General features: G+C 51.4%; 1 protein-coding gene across 13 annotated transcripts in view; it reads right to left on the bottom strand.

Annotated features, from left to right (window-relative positions):
* The window catches only part of RSPH1 (radial spoke head component 1), a 56,979-nt gene that overhangs the window by 23,376 nt on the left and 11,675 nt on the right, over nucleotides 1-21,928 (bottom strand). For 11 of the 13 annotated variants that reach the window (XM_027582158.1, XM_027582160.1, XM_027582162.2 and 8 more), the window contains 3 exons: nucleotides 19,449-19,520; nucleotides 17,976-18,138; nucleotides 17,090-17,233 (listed from right to left, as the gene is read on the bottom strand). The exons of 1 other annotated variant lie outside the window; for it this stretch is intronic. In XM_027582158.1, the coding sequence (XP_027437959.1) occupies nucleotides 17,090-17,233; nucleotides 17,976-18,138; nucleotides 19,449-19,520 (379 nt within the window). Of the gene's footprint in view, nucleotides 1-14,451; nucleotides 14,649-17,089; nucleotides 17,234-17,975; nucleotides 18,139-19,448; nucleotides 19,521-21,928 lie in introns of those variants that run through there. One more of the 13 variants, XM_027582168.1, reaches the window with a different exon arrangement.

Genomic DNA, 21,928 nt, shown 5'->3' on the forward strand with positions numbered 1-21,928 from the left:
CCCTGCTGACGTCCTCTGGGAATGGCCTCCTGTTATCGCAGACCCCCTCCCAGCCCACCCACAGCATCTCTGGTTTCCTCACGGGGGGCTGCAAAAAACAGGCCTGGAAAGGAGCTCTCCACGCGTCTGCTGACTCCCCTGATGTGGCGGATATTCACTCGTGTTCACGAGCCTGAGGCGCGGTGAGGGAGATCTCTCCCTGACCCACCACCAGCTATTTCAGAAGATGGAGGGGCAGGGGGTCATGGCCTTGGGGCCGCAAAGGATCAGGGAGCCTGAGTCTGGCCTGATGGGGAATCTGGAGCCTCCGAGGGACACGTGCGTGGTGACAGGTCTGGGGCCACTGGTCCCTGGCAAACACCCTCTGTTATCTGAGAAGAAACAGCCATCGTAATTTCCCACCGAAGCAAGTCTTATTTTAGAACCAAATTTGAGAATTTTTTTTTTAGATCTGGTCATGTTGGTGAATTTCACGGGCTCAATCGTGTGCCCCCCAAATTCATAAGTTGAAGTCCAGACCTCCAGCACCTCCAAATGTAGCCTTATTTGCGGGACTCTAAAGAGGTGATAAGGTAAAGTGAGGTCCCTAGAGTGGTCCTGATGCAATCTGACCAGCGTTCCTATGAGATCAGGACACAGACAGGCACAGAGGGCAACCGCGTGAGGAACAGAGAGGACCACATCCCCATGCCCGGGAGACAGGCCGCGGGAGGAGCCAGCTGGCTCCACGCCTAGACCCTGGACCTCCAGCCTCAGACTGTGAGAAGATACACTTCTGCTGCGGTCCCTTGTCACGGCAGCCCTAGGACAACACAGTGCCCAGAAAACCTTGGTATAAACACCAAAAATTACAAACCCCTGACTGGCTGAGCACCAGCCACGTCGTGTAGCTTGGCACAAGGCGTGTGGTAGACGGCACCATTGACCGAGCCGGTTGGATACCCACCTCCATGCGCTTCCTCTCCCGACCTTTTTTTCCCCCTTTATTGTACTTATTTTTAAGCATTAAACATAAAAAGGTCTGGCTCCCTGTGGGCCAGTTAGGTCAGTGTGAGGGTTAAAGGCAAGAACACAGATCCCCAGGTGCCGTCCCGTTCCCCACCTGGGGAAAGAGCATGGTTTCTATGCTCCCTGGGCTCACGCCCACCCAGGTCATCCAGGAGCCGCCAGGGGCTCACAGGCGCTCAGGAAGGAGTCTGTGTGACACAGTCCCCAAGCTTCCCCACAGAGCCCACTGCCCTTCTCAGCCCTCGAGTAAGGGGCGCTTACTGGTGGCTTTGCCACACGCCCATCGGGAGGAAGACCAGGTATCCACTTGGGGTCACCCCCCCAGTGCTCCCAGAGCCTCCCTCCTCTGCAGAGCCAAGCTGGGAAGGAGGGTGGTCTTCTCCACTCTGAGCCACTTAGTCACCTGGTCTCAGGGGCTCACAAAACCCCGCGGACAGCCCTAGCCGGAACCTCCACCCTTCAGGCCCCCAGACCAGTCCAAGGAGCCACAGAGGGTAGAGGTGGGGACGCAGAGCCCCCTCCTCACCACGCAGAGCCCCCTCCCTCCAGCCTGCACACCGAAAGCAAGCGGGAGTACTCGCAGATGCGGGGACCACAGACCTGGAGCCCCAAGAAAGTCACTCGAGATCCTAGGACCACAAGAGGAGAATCAGGAAGTGCCTGAACTCAAAGATAAAGTTCAGACGTCAACAGACCTCGTGTATGCCAACGTCACTGGGAGATGCGGTGACAGAAAACATCCCATGTACACAGCAATGACAACAGAGCAGAAGATACGCAGGACTATGCTTAGGAGAACACCTGAGAACCTAAACCTGCCACCATGGGCCCAGAAGAGGACGGGTCTGGTTGGACAGGCACGCTGGGTCCTTGGGTAGGAGGGCCCAGCACTGCGAAGGTGACACCTCCCCACAGTAAGCCACGAAGCGCTCACGGAGCCCTCCTGGGGGCCCAGCACCTGTGATCATGACTCACGGCACAGCTGTGTGTCCGGGGTTCAAACCCTCAGCACTGCTGACATCTGGGGCCGGGAACTCTTTGTTGCAGGGGGCAGGGGCTGTCCTGCCCATTGTGGGGTGTTTAGCAGTACCCGTGGCCCTGACCCAGTAGGATCCCAGCAGCACGCCCCTTGGACAGTCACGCTCCCAAACACATCTCCAGATCTTGCCAAATATGCCCTGGGGCGCAAAATCGTCCCCCGTTGAAAACCCCTGATGTGTTCCCTGAGCCCTGGTCCTAGGCGATTTGTCAAGGCCCTTGGGCACCCATGACAGCACAGGTGTGGGGAGGGGGGGGACCTGGCGTAACTATTTCACACCCTTGTGGAGTAGACGCGCTATTCTGGAGACGAACATCAGGAAAAAAATGTGTCTATCTTGAGTTGAGCAGTGTGTGATGCTCTGAAGGGCAGGGTCCTGTGACACGAGGACAGAGGAAGTCCAGGCACGAGCCGGGCCCCCCTGCCACCCAGATTCTAGATGTGGGAAGTGTGCCACGAGCATCAAAAGGCTGCAGCGTCCTTGGGCCCAGGGCCGATCCCAGCACAGCAGGACGCTACGGCAGAGGCGTCCCTGTCCCATAGCCACCCCCACGTGCCCTAGGGGCCCACGGACGGTGCACGCACCTGGATCGGTGGAATTGCCAGAAATAGTTTCCACTAACGAAGAAGACATTATTCGAACTGTTGTTCGAAGGACTGCACTGCGTCTCAGGAGACCTGAGTTTGTACCCCATTCTGTCTCTTGCCCGCTGTGACCTTAAGCACGATCTCTGTGTGGCTTGGGTGCAGACTGTCAGCGGGCCGACCCATCACAGCCTCCTAGCCTCTGTTCTGGAGGAAGTGTCGTCTTCCGAGCAGTGAGCAGCTGTGGGCTGAGCTGGAGTCTTTGTGGGGTCTGCCAGTTTCCAGGGTGTAAATGCTCCCACGAACGCTGATTCTGAGCCGCCAATGTCTTAACAACAGATTTCTAAAATGCCTAAAAATGTAGAAATCAGCCTTCATGAGCTGGGATGAGCCGGCTTCAGCCCACAGGTGACAGGTGGTATGAACACTGTTCTGCGGGGAGAGGTCACCCCCTCTTCTTAGTGAGAAGAGGCCAGGACAGGCCTGCCGAGGACCACCACAGTAGGCACTGGAGCCGGGAGGGAAGCAGAGCTGGGGGGAAAGTCTGGGACCTGGGCAGACTGTTCGATCCTGGGATCCCACCGAGGCTGCGTCTCCTTCAAGCTCCCCACCCTGCCAGCGACTCTGGAGCCTGGACCATGCCTGGAGGGGGCTCGCGCCTCGTCTCCCCAGCCTCCCTGTTCAACGGGATGCTTCTGCCTCTTCTGACCCCATTGGCTCAGCCACACGAGGAAGCCACACAAAGCCAGCACACCGTGCCACTGAGAGCAAATTTGCAGGCGGGCGTCCAACTATTAAGTCGGACTGAAGTTTTAGAGACGTAGGGGATTTTAGAGATGCTCCATCACAAGTGTAACCAGAATCCAGTCATGTCAAAAGATGTTTGCAAGTTGCTGCAGAACATTTCCAGAGTCGTTAGCTTTTCACCCCTGTTTGCTTCCAAGCAAATGCCACTTCCAACTGTTGAGGACCGTTTGCTTCTAAAACTTAAACCCCACAAAAATAAGCTAAGAATCACACACACACACACACACACACACACACACACACACACACACACACACACACACACACACACATCTTCTTAGTGAAGCCTGCAAGCAAAGAAGTTCCCTGAGAAGTCATTTGGAAAATGAATGATCTGGAAACGTCAGATTTCTCCTTCTCTCTGCAAAAGTGTATTTCTTTCAACTATGAACTCAGTATCCTTCACTGCGTGCCATCCATAATGAGGTAACCATTCCTCAGTGCAATAAACCAAAGTATTTTCCCAACAAGCCATAGCACAAAACCAACATAAACCCCAACGGAGAAATACTTGGGAAGAGCTCCCTGCAGGGAGAGCCCGCAAAACGCCTCCCAGAAGGACAATGCAGTTGCGTTTAGTGATTGATTTTGGAAAATGCGTGTTTTATTTGCCCTCGGGGATCCATGGACCACTTTTCCGTCCTTGATCTGGGAACAGCTAGGAAGGGCTGAGTGTGTGCCATGGTCCACTTCATGGTTAAACACTGGGGCCCCCAGAGCGCATTATCCGGGAGAACTACAGCCAGCCTTGAGGAAAAGGTGAGGAAACACCAAATACGTCATTTCCAATCTGCTTCTCAAACACGTGGTCCGTGGGGCATCACCTGGGAGCTTGTTAGAAATGCAGAGGCTCGGGCCCCTCACCGGCCCGCTGGACCAGAAGCTGCATTTTAGCACCGTCCCCTGGGGGTCTGCATGCCCGCCAACAAGGAACGGTGCTGTTTGCCTTGACGTGTGTATAATGCGAAGCGCCCTCAGGAGATGAAGAAGGGGAAAGCAGGGAGGGGACCCGGCAACGTGAGGACACGCCATCTTGTTCCAGGAATCTGCTACCTGCATCCCCCCGGGGTCCTGGGGACAGCACCGCAGGCTCGGACCCTGCCCTGGAGGAGCTCCCACCGTGCGCGGGTGGGTGGGACAGTGAGCGGGGAGCTGAGTATGGCAGGTGCAGCCCAGAAAAACGCACCACCTGTTCCTCATTCAGACCGGACCGAGCCCCTTCCCCCGAGTGTAATGGCTTATAATGTATTTCACAGCTGTTTTTATTGTGGTAATAAACCTACTGGCGCTCAGTTATAATCCTCCTTATGTTATTAACATACCCTGCAACTGTCAAAGTTCATACCTTTGTGGCACGATGAAAAACTTTTATCCTGCATCTGCAAAAGGCAATAAAACCCAGTAATGTCGTGTAACCTATTTTACACACTCTCACAAACCCAAATTCTAGGCACCTGTTTTCCAATCTATTTCACTCGGCAGATGTGTTCTGGGTCGCTGCTGTATAAAATGGACCTGAGTGGACTGAGGCGGACGGTGGCGGCCACAACCAAGCAAAGGCTTATTCCTTGGAGGTCGTGTGGTTAAGTACATTCCTGCTTCATCTCGTGGAATCCTCAGGGCCTCTCTGACATCACCCAACACTCAGGGACCATCAGGAAGCCGGCTGGCTGGAAGGCTAGACACCTGGACACATCAGCTCAAGGGTCCTGACCGCTGTGACCCTGAGACACGTCAAAGGGGCTCCAAGCTGGTGGTTCTCAAAGTGTGGTCCCTAGGCCAGCAGCACTTGCATCCCCTGAGGGCTTGTTATAAATGCACCCACGGAGGTCCCACCCCAGACTCAGGGGATCAGACACTCTGGGGATGGAGCCCAGGAATCTGTGTCTTAACAAGCCCGCCGGGTGATTCTGGTGCTCGCCCGAGTGTGAGAACCACTGCTGGAGGAAAACTTGCTTTGTAAAGGAATCCCACTGCAAATCCCTTACAGAGACGGCCCCTTGATGTTGCGGACCAGGCGCTGGCGTCAGCTTTGCTCAAAGGCAAGACCCCTATATGACAGGAAGATGGTCCCATGACTTTATTTAGACTCATACACATGTGTGCATTCATGCACTTGTGTGTCTACATACGTATTTGTTTCTTCTATACTTTCGGTGAAGAATAGCAGGTTCTTCACCACGCAGAGATTCCCAGGCCAGTCTGAGGCTCTGCAGAGCAGTAGCCCCATCCCCACGGCAGCTCCTGGGACTCCATCCTCAAGGGGGCCTCTGGGTGTTTGCGGCTTTGCCCAGAGGCTCACTATGAGCTCTGAGCCTAAGTTCTTGCTGCCGAGTCCAGATGTGGGAGGAAACCACACCATCTGCCCACAGGCAACAGGGGAACTTCAGCGGTCACACGGCGTGGGCCCCTCTGCCCGCAGTGGCCTGCTCTGCTCTCACGTGGCTGTGACAAAAGCAACAGGCCTCCCGGGTGGGACGTGGGGCTGCCCGGGCGGGACCTGAGCAAACCACCGTACTCCCTCTGGTTTGCCCCTGGGTAAAATCCAAAGTACAGGGAAGCTGGAGGCATGGGTAGGGTATCACTTGAAAGTCATTCTCGTCTCCTCCCGATGGCCGGGAAAAAGGACCACAGGACGGATGTGCACCCGGGGACGGGGCCCGGGGAACAGAGAGGGGCCCCAGGAGTGTACGCACAGCCCGGCTCGGGGCTGGACCCGAGCGGTGCAGCATGCACAGGTGGGCTCACAAAACTGGCAACTCTTCCCCAGACTCTCCCTGCCGGAAGTGTTCCTTTAGCGTTCATTGTTGAGTGTCTGCACTGTGCCAGGCTCTGTGCCAAGGGCTAGGTATGCAGTGGCTGAGCTGGATGGCTTCCAGTTGCCTCTCTGTCCCCAAGCTGACCCATGTGGACACATCACCCAGGTTCCTGCGCCCTTGGGCCGATGGGGAGCCCGGGGGGCAATGGCATGAAGGAGGACGCTGGATTTGGGGTATCTATTTCCACAGCTCGCTCCCTTGCAAGGTTTCCCTCATCTTTGTAAATAGTCCCTTTCAAGCTACCCTCACGGGGGGGGGGGGGGGGGTTCTTTCCTGCCGCAACCTTGTAACCAGTTCAAGAGTGGCTCAAGAAACAGCTCCTCCCATTATCGGATCCTGGATTACTCACACGTGCAACACGTACGTGGTCACCTCCTTGCCTGTTGGGAGAGGAGGTAGGTCGCCCACGGCATGCAGTAGCGTCCCTATTGCTCACGTTCACACTGCTGATGGCAAGGGATGGGGGCACCCCCAGCTGCAGCTCTCCGTTACCATAACTACTAGTAATGACACAGACTGCACATCCCCTGGCCTCTCGGGGCCCTGGAGGCACACACCCCGGGAAAGAGAAATGCAAAACTGTGGACATATAAACGAGAGCAAGCGCAGGGAGTCAGTGGTGCTCCTCGGGTGATCACTGGGCGGGTGAGCGGAGGACCAAGCATGGGTCTGCTTGTTAGGGAGGCAGAGCCGAGGGCCAATTAAAATGCTCAACTCCAGGAGAGGGTGCTGGAGGAAGGGAGTGAGAAGTAGAGAGGCACACAGTGGAGACATTTGGGCGGAAATGGATGAGGAGCTGAAGACTTGGAATTGCAAATTCCCCTGAAGCCGCACATCTGCAGAGGAGCATCCCCTCCCCTCCCTCCTCTCCCGCCCCTTCCCTCTCCTCCTGTCCCTCCTCCCCCGTGGAAGGGAACCAACGTTTCTCTGCTACAAAAGCCTCCCTACACCTGCTCCTGGGCGAGTTGCCTCCGATCCAATGCTAGTTCTCTGGATAGCCACCACGTCTCATCGCTCCGGTGCCAGAGAGGAGTTGAGTCCAAGGGAGCCCGGGCTGGGGCGGGGGGGGGCACGGACCTTTCCAGGAGGGAGCTGCCCGCACAGGGGAGGACTGTGGGTCCCCCAGAGGCCCAGCAGGAACCTGGGAGCAAGTGCCAGACCAAACGGGATGGCATGAGTCAAGATTCGCTCAAGTGTTTGACGTAGCTGCCCTGGCCTGGGATTTACACGTTGACTTAAGCCCCAAAGGTGTGGTTAATAAGTCACCAGGTTGACTACTTGAAGTCTGAACAAGGGTGTTACAGAACTAATGAGGTGAAACCGTCTGGGGTCCCAGCCTGCCGTACAGGACAGAAGTCAAAGGCTCCGGGACACAGAAGTGTTCTTTGCAAGTGACCCAGCCGCGCCCTCATCACAGCCTCTCCCCGGCGGGAGCCCAGAGGACAAGACTGCACAGAGGTCCTTACGGAGCCTTGGGGGCTGTCCTCTGCAGCCTGGAGGGGATGCTGGGGGATACAGAGCGGGCACTGGATTCCGACCTCAGCAGGAATAATGGGATCCCAGAGTGGGAGCAGTGCCCAAGCACCAGGGACCAGGCGGGCCCCAGCGCCTCAAGGAGGCATGCGATGGCAAGACAACAGTGACTTGGCATGTGTGTTGCTGGCTCCTTGCTCACGGGAGTCCCCAGGCACGAAGGAGATGCCTACCAAGTGCTGTGTGACACGTTCAGGTATGGGAAGCCCTGGTCTGCCGACGAGGAGCCCGACGCGTGCCTCCTTCCCAGATCCCAGACCGAAGCCAGTTTTCTACACCCAGTCCTCACGCCTCCAGAGAGACACTTTACGACGTGCCCCCTTGAATTGTCCTGTTTTGAGAGTATCATCTGTGTCCTGCTGGGATCCCGCTCTCAGAGGACAATGGGTCGGTGGGCCTTCCGTTCCGTGGGGCAGTTGTCATTACACAGGCCATTATAAAAATAAATCGGGAAGCTCTCCTTAGCAGAGGACAAAGGGACAAAGAAAAGCCACACAAAGAGAGTCCAGGTAAAACAGAAACCCAAAATCAAAGTACATAGTGAAAGCTTCAGCTCGATTAGACACTATCTTGATAAAATAAAAACTATGAACATAGGTTACCTTTACCTTATATTTACCAAGATGCAAATGATGCAAAACTGTTGCTGTACCCCGCCAAGACTTCATACCACCCGAACTAGAGTTGCAGGCTTCCCCAGGGGCGGGATTTCCAACCTCAGCCTGGAATTCCCTGATCGGCACTAGCCGGTGGCCGGCAGGATGAGACCCCCCTGCCTTCCCATGGGAAGGCGACCTTGCCCGAAACCACTCTTCGTCTTTTGCTAATAATTCCCTTGTCCTACCCATTTCTGCCTACAAAAGCCTTCCATTTCCTGCAACCCCTTGGAGCTCCTTTCCACTTGTCCAGTGGGTTGCTGCCCCATACGTGAATCCCCCAATAAAGCCAATTAGATCTTTCCATTTACTCGGTTGAGGTTTTGTTCTTGATCATCCTAAAACCCTTGTCGTTTCCAAGGTGATAAGAGATATTTGGTTTATGACCCTGGTTCCTGACACAAAGCTCCTAGCTCCCTTGGAATTTCCTGGGTGATAGGAGTGTCTCTTGTTCTTTTTTTTTTGTTTAAGATTTTATTTATTTATTCATGAGAGACAGAGAGAGAGAAAGAAGCAGAGGGAGAAGTAGGCTCCCAAGGAGCAGGGAGCCCGATGAGGGACTCAATCCCAGGACCCTGGGATCATGACCTGAGCCGAAGGCAGACGCTTAACCATCTGAGCCACCCAGGTGCCCAGGAGTGTCTCTTGTTCTAACAAGGTGGCTCAGGATGGCTCCCAGATGGCCCTACCTGCCCACCCAAAACTGAGACCAAACCAAACAGCAAGCAAGAACTGGTATTCGTGCACCTGGCAGGAGAGAGAGCCCTGAGAGGCTGGATCCCCAGCTAGGGAGGGGAGCGTAGACAGGCTCCAGGCCATCCCTTTGGGTTGAATGAGCAGGTGGAGGAGCTTGTCTGAGATGGTGCCCCAAGAACCTCACCCAGGAAGGCAATCATGCAGGGAAGGATGTGGCCCCCAGGACAGCTCCAGCAGAGGGCAGAGGCCAAGGAGACAAAGCCACAGGGCTGGTGGAGGCCAGGGGACAGCCCCGGTGTTGGACATCCTGGAATATGAACTGTTTCCGTCTTGAGGTCGAGAGGAATGTCGTGATTGTTCCATTCATGACAAAGACATTTGGCGAACAGGACTCTGCCCTCCCCAGCATTACACGCAGCGGGTTCCACACCTGGTGAGCTCCTTCTGGGCCCGGCCCTCCCGTGGATAACAGCTATCCACTCTGTGCAAGTTACAAAACAAGGCCCGGATGCCAGTGGAGAGGGGACAAAAGGCAGCCAGCTTCTTAGAAGAAAGCTGACAGCTACAGGAAAAGGTGGTGAGCATGATGTCCATTCGTGTGGCTTCAGCCTGCAGCCGCTGCAACCGTGCAGAGCGACCTCGGCCCCGATGGCCCCTGCCTGGCCTGAAGGGCCAGAGGACTGGGTTCGGGGCAGACACAGCCCCGGAAGGTGAACGGAGAATCCAAGAGCAGAAAAAGCGAGAAAGGAGGACACTCAGATCCTGTGGCTACATCTGCCTGATTAGACTCACCAGACTGCAAAGTTCTGCTCATCAAGGACTCTGTCAAGAAAACAAAGAGGCAAGCCGCGGACAGACAGAAAACACACATCTGGGGAAGGATCCGTATCCAGAATAAAGATCTTTACAATCCAAAATAGAAGACAAGCCACTTAAAAACCAGAAAAGTATTTGAGAAGACGTTTCACAAAGGATGACGCGCAAACATCCAAAAAGCACGTGCATTAACGCTCAGTATCACTTGCCTTAGCTAGAAAGAGCAATATGGACACAACTGATGAAATTTGAATGAAGGTGTGTGGACTGGGGAAATTCTAGCAAATCCTATCAGTGTGAGATGTCCTGATTTTGCTAATTACACGGTGGTTCCGCAAGAGAATGTCCTTATCTTTATAAAATATACTCTGAAATAGTTAGGCGTATCTTACACTCAAATGATTCTGAAAAAAGTAGTAGCTGTCTACCTTAGCCCGCCTCGCCTGTGGTTCCATTCTCCACGGTACGGTTGCGGCAGTTGAGAGAAAAACCCTCTGAAGCCCTGGGCTATAACGCCAGTTTAGATTTCTTTCTAAGTCAGCATGATGGTGCGTACACTTTGTTCAAACCAAAAGCTGACTTCTGGTCCACCACCCACACATCGTGCACCTGCTTTGTGAATGAATAATCTGAGGAACATCTCGTCCTTCGGATTCCCGTCAATGCCCCTGCTCCCCACATTCCTTTACGAAAAAACTCGTGATTCCTGCCTCTATGCTAATCTGTAATCTCTTGGGCTTTCACAAGATACAAAAAAAAAAAAAAAAAAAAGTATATAACTCTGTAAAAACTGTCCATTCTCCAGAGCACATTGTTCTCTGTGAAGAGCTTGTTTCCCAGGCAGCTGTCCTAACTGGGCCTGAAGAAAACTCTCTTTCTTTTTTTAGAGATTCTAAAAGGTTTATTCATTTTGTGTCGACGCGGTCAACCACCATCCGGAAGCAGATGATGTATCATTGGAAGGTCAAAAGCAGCCTAACCCTAGGTCAGAAAATCTATGTCACTCACCTCACTCCACCTCATCACGTGGGCATCTTATCTCCGGTCATCACAAGAAGGTTGAGCTCAGGGCAGTAAGATACTGTGTGAGACAGAGACCACATTCATGCAACTTTCATCACGCTGTATGGTTACAATTGTTCCGTTTTATTATTAGTTACTGTTGCTAATCTCTTACAGTTCCTGATTTATAAATTTAACTTTATTACATGTATGTATGTATAGGAGAACAGAAAGTCTATGCAGAGTTCGGTACTACCCATGGTTTCAGGCATCCGCCAGGAGTCTGGGAACATACTGCCCGCAGATAAGGATGATTATGGAACTGCATATATATGCTTACACACACATATACTGTGCTTTCTCTCTTTTTCATGCTCTCTTCCTAAAGCAAATGGAGCAAGATAGAAATGATTCCGGAGTCTGGATAAAGAATATACAAGTTCCTTTTACTATTCTTGCAACTTTTCTGTAAGATTGAAATTACATAAAAAAAAATTACAAAACATCAAAACCACCGGAAAATGTAAGGAAATTTTCAAGGACTGATGGGGTTGTGTCAAAAGGACCAGAAGTGGGTAGGAGAGCTACCAGTGGCCAGAGCTGTCCATTTAAGCACTATAAAGGCAAGGATCACAGTGAGTTGAAACCACACCGAATCAATGAAAATCCGTGAGTCCACAAGGACTGCTCAAAAAAGAGAGATCCAGGACAGACCAACGTGCCAGCATTTGGAGCATCCATTAAACTAACATCCTGCTTTTAAAATTATTCAAGAGAAGGAAAGAAGCATTTATCCTGTCTTCCAGGAGGACTATATTTCATGGGAACCAGAGAAATCCAAAACTTTCCTGCCTAATAAATGTAGAAGGGACAGTAGATTTAGAAGAACCATTGCTCAACCATAATTGTAACCATTACAATCATGGTTGAACAACGGTGGTCCCAAAGATTTCAGGTCCCAATCCCTGGGATCTGTCAATCTTGCCTATTCAGAAAAAGGGTCTTTGCAGGGGTGATTAAACCTCTCAAGGGCCCTTACGAGAGAGGCGGAAGGAGATGTGGTGATCCAGACAGAAGAGGTGTCAGGAAGTCAAGGAGCACCGGGGCCCCCAGGAGCTGCAAGGACACGTCCTCCCCTACAGCTTCTGGGCTAGCACAGCCCTGCATAGCCCTCAGGTTTGGACTTCCAGCCTCCAGACCCGTGACAGAACTGCTGATTGAAGTCGCTCAGTTTATGGTAACTTATGGCAGCAGCCCCAGGAAACTAACAGAACAATGAAGGTGATCCAGACAACGATCATTAGCCCGTGTTGAAACCTGGAGGTAAGTGAGCCTGGAGCTTGGAGGCTCTACAGTACCAAAGCAACAGCATGCACACCACTTTCAGCAGCAGGGGACTAACGCAGTCCAGACACACTCCTCTCCTGACCTGATGACATAGGAAGAACACAACGCACAGGATGGTGAATTTAGTCAGCCATTCACAAATGGTGAATCCACCAAGCCTTTAGCTGTAACTTCTAGGAATAAGAACTACTGGGGATAGCAGAACAAGCTAAGAGAGCCCAGACACATCCAGGAGCTGCAACATTCTGCGGGCAGCGGCTCGGTCTTGCAAACCAGTGATGTGGGAGGGACTGATCCCAATAAAGGGCATAAGACTCCCCAGCGCGAGGCCCTTCCACACCCTGACAGCGTGCCTCACACAGCGTGCTTCACCACAACCACCTAAGTCCCCTGTCCCTTCTCCCTCTGAGGCATTCAGACACCTGTCCCCTTGTGATGGGTGGTACTTAGAGCCGACGCAGGCACTTTTAGAACACACTAAGGGAGCGCCAATTAAGTTGAACTGGGGATGGATTTGGCAGTGTGGGTTTCTGGAAAATATGCACGTTCCTGATTTGTAGTAACTTCCACGTGTAATTCAGTTCTTGCTAGCTGCTCTGGAATAGCTTCCAGAAATACTCCTGCCACCCACTTTGGTGACTTGCCCAGCACTCTGACACATAGGTATGGGGTCAAAGGTCAGATCTCCACCTGCCCTTGTTTCCTCCCACGTCTATGGGAGTGGGGGAATGAGGTTTGAGGAGCACAGCGCCAGGCTCTAGTCTGTGGATATTACTTCAATCACCAGACACATAAAGTTGGACTCTCTCCCGTCAGAAACGTGATGATGCAGCATATACAATATTTGATGTGAATCACACACAGTAGGATTTTATCAGACTGCATGTTGGTAGCACACAATCCTGACGCAGTTTCGTGAACCCCAAGATGTGGGTTGTTCTATCTCCTCAATGGTCAGTAATTATAAACCACACTAAAGGAATATCTGTGATGACTTCCCTGATCTCCCTACAGGAAATCTTGCAAAATTATTCTCATAAGAAGAGGCTAACAAAGAGTATGCTGGCAAAAATGTAGAAGTGTTAGAATATCAGTATTCTGATAGTTTTCTAGATGTGCTATTTGTGGATTCACCAGCTTTTTAGTTTGTAGTTTTTTTGAAATTTCTTACTCTAAAATAGTATCTGCCTTAATGCAATTTCATATTCATAATGTTCTGTGTGTTTTTGTAAAGAGGCCTGGATACCATGTTCATAATGCATTGGTCTTAAAAAAGCCCCATGTTTTGGGACCTAATGACCATAGATGCAGCACATGGTGCTGGGCACACGAACTACAGAGACCATTCTGGGGTGAACTGGAGACGTGAACCTGGGGAGATGGGAGACGGTGGCGGGAGAGAAGGGGCCCCTCCAGAATCACATGTCTTCACAGTGGTGCTCGGCGAGCCAGGAGGGGCCCAGACAGCGTGAGTGTGGCCTAGGCGTTAGCCCCACTGCCCACCGGAGGACCTGAGGAGTGTGCATCACAGGTCAGAGCCATGTCTGTGGGAAGCCCTGCCCCTTAACCATCTGCAGGGACCCCCGAAATCCACACTGTGATGCTGAAGCCATGGAATGGGCAGAAGCAGCCCCTCCAGTGGCAGCTGATGGTTTCTTGCCCGAGCCCAAACTTAATTTTTTTTAAGACTTGATTGATTGATTGATTGATTGATTGATTTGAGAGAGAGAGCGAGCTAGGGGGAGGAGCAGAGGGACAAGCAGACTCTATACTGAGCATAGATTCCGCCTTGGGGCTCAATCCCATAACCCCCAGATCGTGACCTGAGCTGAAATCAAGATTCAGATGCTCAACCGAGATGCCCAGGCGCCCTGCCCTAAGTCTGTGTACTGTGCTGTTTTGTGCACCTTGCACACAGAATTATTTTCTAGGGTCTTCGTAGCTCTCTCAAGGGAGATTGGAGAGAGAAGCTTTAGTAAGTGTTACTCTACGAGTGTGGCCAGAAGGCCACCTCCATGAACCATCTTCTGCAGTGTTAGGGGTGCACGACCTCGTTCTTTATCCCCGGAGAAAACAGGGCTGAACAACCACAGCCAAATAACCTGGAGACTTCCAGCTTAAAGAACTCGCAGAGGCTCATCCATAAACAAAGGATAAGGAAGACATTTATTCATACTGTGCACTATTTAACAACTAATAAGAAAGATTAATAATGGATTAGCATCAACGGGCCAAATAACAGAGCGTTTTGGGGATAAAATCTCCTATTCTTCCCACTCACGTCATCTCACTCTAGTAGTTCTGACTGTTTACTTTCTTCTTCTTCAAAACTAACAATTCCTGGGGGGAGAAAAGAAACATGAGTATATTCCACACCCATTTTTTTGTATTTTGAAATTCTGTGTGCTAACAGATCTTTTGCAATGAATAATATTATAAATATTAAGCATTTATCGGGCAAAAAATACAATGTTAAATTTTATCTTATACAGACTTTTGTAGTTTTTCTCTGGTACCAGTGTTAGGAGTACACTGGACAGTTAGGGAGTCAGGGCCAGGGTCCCCAACAAGAAAATACAGAGTCAGGACAGCTAAAATAAAATTGCACTGACATCTCATTCTGCAGCTTAGACAGGACCAGACCAACATTCTGCTTTGCAGCCTTTGCAGAAGTGACTTCTGCAAAATGTCCTAAAATAAGACAATTCACCACCAAAGCATTTGTCAATATCACGGGCAAGGGGCAGTTAAGACATAAGCCCCCAGATGGCAGCAAAAAAAAGACAATCAGCACATGGACATTAACCTAATAGGTAGACAGATACCTGACCAGAGCCCTGATTGGCACGATTCAGCACACCCTGATTGCTTAAGATAGCAAAAGAACTCATAAAAACCCCTAAACTTAGACTCTCCAAGGGCAAATCTCTCGGGACCCCTCCCTCTCCGGGAGCTTTCTGCTCTTGCTCAATAAACTTTGCTTTGCTGCCCACCACTCTCCGACTGGTCCACCTCTTCATCTTTTGAAGTGGTGTGACCAAGAACCACAGACCTAAGGGGACAAAAAATCCTGTAACACCAGCAATAAACTGAGCAAAAGATAAATTAAAGTCAATGCTGAGAATATGCCCGTGAGACTGAGCTCACTAACTATCTTTGCCTGCACACACTGTCCACATATGACCAGCTTTACAAATGTGAGGCGGCACTGCTCGGCCCTTGCATCAGTCAAAAGAAAGGCAAGGACTTGCTACATTCTGATAAGATGCTATCTTGAAAGTATCATGAAAGTTAGAGTTATTTTTTATTGTGAAGTAAACTCTATAACCCTCACTGCTGGCGATGAAAAGAGATTAGCAGGCTGAACCTCGGACATAATGTAGGAATCGTGTTAAAGCTTGAGCTCTTGTTATTGTCTTGAAACGTTTGCCTACTAGGCCCATTGTTTACTTTAGCCCGTTTTTCGTTTAAGGCATTCTGACATTTTGGCATCTACCCTGGAAGGTGCTAGCACCATCCCTCCCTTCTCCCCCACTGCCCCACTCTCAGAAATACTTCTGATGCTGCCGCACTTGCTCCGTGCACCTTCCTGTACACAGCAGTCAGTGGTGGTCACACGGCGGGCACACGGCAGTCGAGTCACAGATTCTCCACGCGCTTCCCATCAGGCCCTCGGTGCCTCTAGTGCCCCCTGGTTGGGCAAGCAAGGTGTCCCCCCACCGAACGTGCTCAGGATCAGCCATAGCCTCCACGTAGGGAGCATCCATATACCATTTAAATGCTCTGCAGATGCAGGCCTCCTCCATCCTCACAAACCTCAGGGCACTGGGGACAAATGCAGGATGCAGTGGGGTACAAGCAGGAGGTCCCCCCCGGCTGCTGCTGGGAAACCCTGGCGTCAGCCCCCGCACTCTCAGCCACAGGCCGCCAAGCCACCAGCACAGGCTTCTTCGGTGCCCCACGACGTAGTTCGACTCACTTGCCAACAAAAGCCTAACTCTATGTGCGCCTAACACTTTGAGATAGAAACCTGTTTTACAGTTCATTATTGCAGAGATTATCTTCAAAAAAATGGGGAGTACAAATCTTCAAAAAAGGTATTTGTTCTTAATTTTCAATAGAGACAGACTAACCTGCACGGGGTCCCCAGCCCAGCAACCACCAGACCACTGGGTCCCTCACCACCAAGATACCTGCCTTAAACCAGACACAAGAAACTGGGCTCCAAGAAGAAAGCCCTCTCTGAATTCCCTGGGGATGCCCACAGCACTTGGAAGATTTTTCAAAGATTCTAGGAACCTGAAGCCTCAAGCAGACTGAAAGTCGAATCCCTGGCCTGTGACCTGCAGATGCAGAAGCTTCTGGATTAATGGTACATTCAAACCCACTTAAAAAGGGCTGATTCCCAGCACTGCTGGCCCCTAATCAGACCCCTGTGATTCGACCGTGGTAAAATCAGGTAAAAAAAAAAAAAAAAATGAAGTCATGTTATGAATCTCTAGTGAGACTCTGCAGCCTGAGGCTGCTCTTTTGGTGAAAATGGAGATAATTAGCATGTGACAGAGAGCGAGAGGCTGTGCAGGGCAGCAGGCCCCCCACCCCCACCCCGCACAGTCAGGGGTTTGTCGGAGAGTGCCTGAGAGAGCAACATCCCCATGGCCCCTGAGATCTTGTCCCAGTCCCCAGGGCAGCCCACGGACGCCAAGGTCAAAGACAGGAGAACCCGAGAGCCCTCCTCAGTGTGCGCCCGCCTCCCCCCCCGGGCCCGAGTGCATGCTCACCCTGGTCGATGGCGTCATATCGGAAATCCTCTCGGCCCTCCTCCCAGGTGCCATCTCCGTCGTCCTGCCCAGGCCTCATGGAGTCGGTCTCCCCCTCGGAAACATCTGCCAGAGCCTGGCCCTCCTCCGAGAGCTCCCCACCACCTGACATGAAGCCACAGGAACCACTCTCACGGAGGCTGCGGGCCTGGGTCTCAGACGGCTGCTTCCTGGCCTGTCAGCGCCCACTCCCTCCTGCTGATAGTGTGCCCGCCACCCCCTTCGGGGACCCCCTCTCCTGTTTGAAGTCACCCAGTCCAGCCCAGATCTGGAGTGCCCATGCCCTATCTCGGTGAGGGGTTCAGATGGGGCACGTCTACATGCCACCGAGAAGCCACACTCTGTTCCCCAGGGAACAGGACTGATGGGTGACAATTCGAGAGTCGATGAGCATTGCTTTCCAAAGGGAAGGGAATGCCCATAAGCAGAGACCAGAGAGGGGAGGCCTGACCCTGCCATGCCTGAGGCTGTCTCCACCCCAGACCTCTCTGGCTGGAGGAACCCCAATACATTAGGACTCCTGCCCGGTGTAGCCTTCTCTAACAGCCCCCGGCACCTCGGCTACTTCTCAGGAGGACCACCGGGGTGGGGACGGCCAGCTGCGGCTGTCACCGGGCTGCTCTCAGCCCTGGCCCAGGCTCAGGCCCGCAGCAGTCGCTGACCAAGCGGGGCGGGCTCTCAGCAGCGGTGCTTCCCATGGGACCAACCAGTTGTCCGTCTAGCCAGTCAGTCCCACTGCCCCCCTCCTCCACCCCCAGGAGGGTCCAACCCCCCACATTATCCTGCACACAGAACAGGCCCACAGAGAGGAGGCGCCCAGCGCTGGTGCCCCGGGGGTGCCCCGTACCCTCGGGTCCTGGAGCCTCTTCTGGGCCAGGCCCGTCCGTAGGCGGCTGCTCGTTGGGGAGGGTTGGGGGCCACAGAGCCAGCTCTGTGATTTTGGTGGCCCTCCATTTGGGAACCACGGTCATCATCGTCGTCTCCTCCCCCTCTTCCTCTTCTCCTCTTTCCTAATTTACCAGAAATGTGAGATTACCAGCATGTGTGTACACGGGGGGGGACACTCGGCCACCATGATGGCAGGCTCAGTGGTCCGCCCAGCTGTCAGCTGCCCCCGCTGGGATCTCGGCTCAAAGGTGGATCTTGGACACGCCAGGACGAGGCGCAGACAGGCATCGCCACGTGGCACGTCCCTGCTCCTGCTCCTGCCGCGAGCGGCTTCCGGCCCTGACACTCCCAGCCTTCTGGAGCAGTTCAGAAGTGACCGACACCAGCTGTGGCTTTCAGGTGCTCGGCCACATTGTCCAGGTCTCAGATTCTTTGTGTATAATTAGCTAGCCTCCCTGGCAGGAAAGGGCTGGAGTCATCCTAAGACCACCATACAGCATGGAAGGGCCTGAATACCAAAGCTGTAGAATCAAGGATTATGGGGGAAATGAAATCCCATGAAAGCAGAGGGAGAGTTGATCTCTTTAAACATGGGATCTTTTGTAAGAGTGTACAATTCCGGCAACTGAGCAGCCGGCACACGCCCATTGGGCCGAGCGTGCCAGCCTATTCCCCAGTTTTGTAACTGTCACAAATTTCCCAAGATCTGAGTATCAATAAATGTGGGAAATGTCCCTGTCACCTAGAGGATGATTCCTATGACAAAGAGGACAGAGACCTACCTATTACTTCCACTGAGTCGCTCAGAACTAGATGGCTTGGTTGCCAAATTTCTGAGCTCCATCCCCCAGGAAGGGTGATGCCAGTGCCCTAGAATCACCGGGGGGCTCGTGAAAACAGGGGTCGGAGCTTCTGCGTCAGGACGTCGTGGGTGGGGCCCTATCACCTGCGTCTCTAGCAGATGCGCAGGTGATGCGATGCTGCAGGCCCCGGACCACACCTGGAGAGCCGCCGCGGAGCACCTGCCATCTCGCGTCCTCTGTGCACCAGGACACCCGGTTTCTCTGCTTATCACAGCTCCGGTCGTCATCCCAGAAAGCTCAGGTGCGGCCTGAGAGTAAGGCCCTCAGGTTGTGTTTAACTCCCCAGGCTTATTCCTGAACAGGAGCGGTTCTGGGGGCTTATGGCAATGGCCAGCTTCTCCCCCTGACCACAGCTGCACGGGGGCTTCCGCGGAAACGGTGACGTGATACTGCTTGGTTCCGGGAATTCGGGTCTGGACCGAGGCACGCGCACACAGGGAGATGACAGCACAAACGTTGCCAAGAGCTGGCATGACTTCCATGTGACTTGATGGGATCTGTGGGCTCAATACCCCCAGGGAGCTCTTTGGCCTACAGACAGAGGATGCTTTATGCACTCTGCCACTCACCGCATGTGTTAGACGGTACTCCCCATGCTGCTCACATCCGATATCAAACACGTACTTTCCAGGGCCGACAGGCTGCGGGCAAAGAGAGACCAAGAAGGGCTTCACTCTTCACCACTCCACGGAGCACGTTCACCACCCAACGGAGCATGCAAAATGCCGCAGAGGTGTCACCTCCAGAAAACCTGCCCCAAGTCAGGCAGTGGGACAGCCAATGCGGATTAAAGACAGCTTTTATGAACTGATGGCCAATGGAATTACCAAGTATAGAGCCTGTTTGCTTCGTTATTTAAACTTTAGTTTTATCTTTACAAAAGTAATGTATTTATTACAAAAATTTCACTAAGTCCAGACCCACAGGCAAACGAGGTAGAGATAGAAGTGCTAATAATATTGTGACATGGTCTTGGGGCCCCTGGTTGGCTCAGTTGGTTAAGCATCTGACTCTTGATTTCGGCTCAGGTCATGAGATCGAGCCCCTCCACAGGCTCCGCAGTAGGCGTGGAGTCTGCTGGAGATTCTTTCTCTCCCTTTGCCTCTGCCCCTCCCCCTGCTGCCCTCTAAATAAATAAATAAATAAATCTTTAAAAAATGTATCTTGTGACATAGTCTTTATAGCCTTATTCCTTATTTCCAGTACACAGATTTTTCTAAATAAGAGTTTGACCGTAATTACACACACTGACTCATACTCTACTTCTACTTAGAAACATGGCATAAATGAATTCCCATGTTTACCAACAGTCTTCCACAATGCCAGTTCTCAATCTGGTATTTTCTTTCACTTAAGAATTAGAATCTATTTTACCCACCTACTATTGTTAATATTTGGCATGCCGATGCTATGCTGACAAAGACCACTGCAGGAGACACATTCGGAGACATGTCTTATGTACATTCTTGATATTTTCCTCAGAGAAGTTTTCAGAAGTGGAATTTCTTGTATACACACACACACACACACACACACACACACACACACACACACACAGTGTGTACATATATACTCACAAAATATATAGGCACACCTATTTTTTTATATATTGACCAGAATAAGGCTCCAATAATTCTCTTTCCCACAACAGCACTTAAGAGCCCCTTGTCTTCAAACAAGGGGCTCTTATTTTTCCTGGGCATTAACATTGTGCTCTATCTTTACATTTTTTAAAGATATATAAAACAGGATCTCATCATGAAGTCACATCTTTAAGCTATTAGTAGGGTTGGATTTTTTTCAACATTTTTGACCACTTAAATCACATTGATGGATGCAAATGCTTTATGTATTTATATATAATGTTACAAATATCTTAACCCCGTTGGTAATTTATCTCTTAAATTTTCTTTATGGCGCGTTCTAATCAATAAGGGATTATGTTGAGCAAGCAAAATCTGTTGGGTTTTCCCTTATATTTCTGTTTGGAGAGTCCTCTTTCCTCATTTCAAAGTTAATGAACATTTACCTATTTTTTCCCCGTGGTTTTGTTTACATTTAAACCTTCACTCCCTCTAGTGCGTGTCTTCATCTCACGCTGGACGACAAACTGACTTTGTTTTTCTCCCAAATGGTTATCAAGCTGTCTGAGCACCACTCCTTGACTTCTCCCTATCATGTCCTCATTAGTTTAAAGGACGCCCTTTTCAGGAGCTAAATTATCGTATGCACTTGAATCTGTCCCTAGACTTTCTAATCTGCTTACAGATTTTCCCCATGGAGATCAATGAAAGCAGATTAGAAGGTCTAGGGGCAGATTCAAGTGCATACGGTAATGCACTTATTAAAGTATGTTTTAACAACTTGTCGGCAAGGATACGAACAGGTAATTCTCTGAGGAAGATAGTCAAACCAGTAGCAAAATTGTGTGAAGACGCTGGACTTCACTAGGAACCGGGAAAATGCACATTAAAACAACAAGACATTTTTTATCCATCAGATTTGCAAAAACATTGAAGACTGGTGACATCCAACATTGGAGACTACGTGACAGAGGCTCTCAGAGTCTATTCCCCACAGTATGAACCGGCAGAGCCCTTTAGAGCAACTGTGGCAATATCAATCATGATTCAAAATGTCAATATTTGTAGACTCAGCAATGGCAGTATCTAACCTATGTAAATATTCCCAAATGCGCAAAAAGAGAGACGTCTCTGTGCATATTTCTGTGGCCTGATGTGATGCGATCCTATTTACATAGTGACAGCCCCGTGCTGTCCGTAAGCGTTTGCGCACGTGCTGCACAGAAAGATGTGCGGAGGGTCCCACGCCAGGGGGAGAAGGGAGGGTTGGAATTCAGGTGGGCAGTGGAGCGCCGAGCACCTGGGGGCTTTACAAGTGGAACGGAAGCTGACCCTTGAACAACGCAGGTCTGAACTGCACCGGTCCGCTTATATGCGGATTTTTTTCAATAAATACAGAGCAGTGCCATAAATGTGCTTTCTCTCCCTTATGATTTTCTTAATAACATTTCCTTTCCTCTAGCTTA

This window comes from Zalophus californianus, chromosome 1 (assembly GCF_009762305.2).
Source record: "Zalophus californianus isolate mZalCal1 chromosome 1, mZalCal1.pri.v2, whole genome shotgun sequence".
Classification (NCBI taxonomy): Eukaryota; Metazoa; Chordata; class Mammalia; order Carnivora; family Otariidae; genus Zalophus; species Zalophus californianus.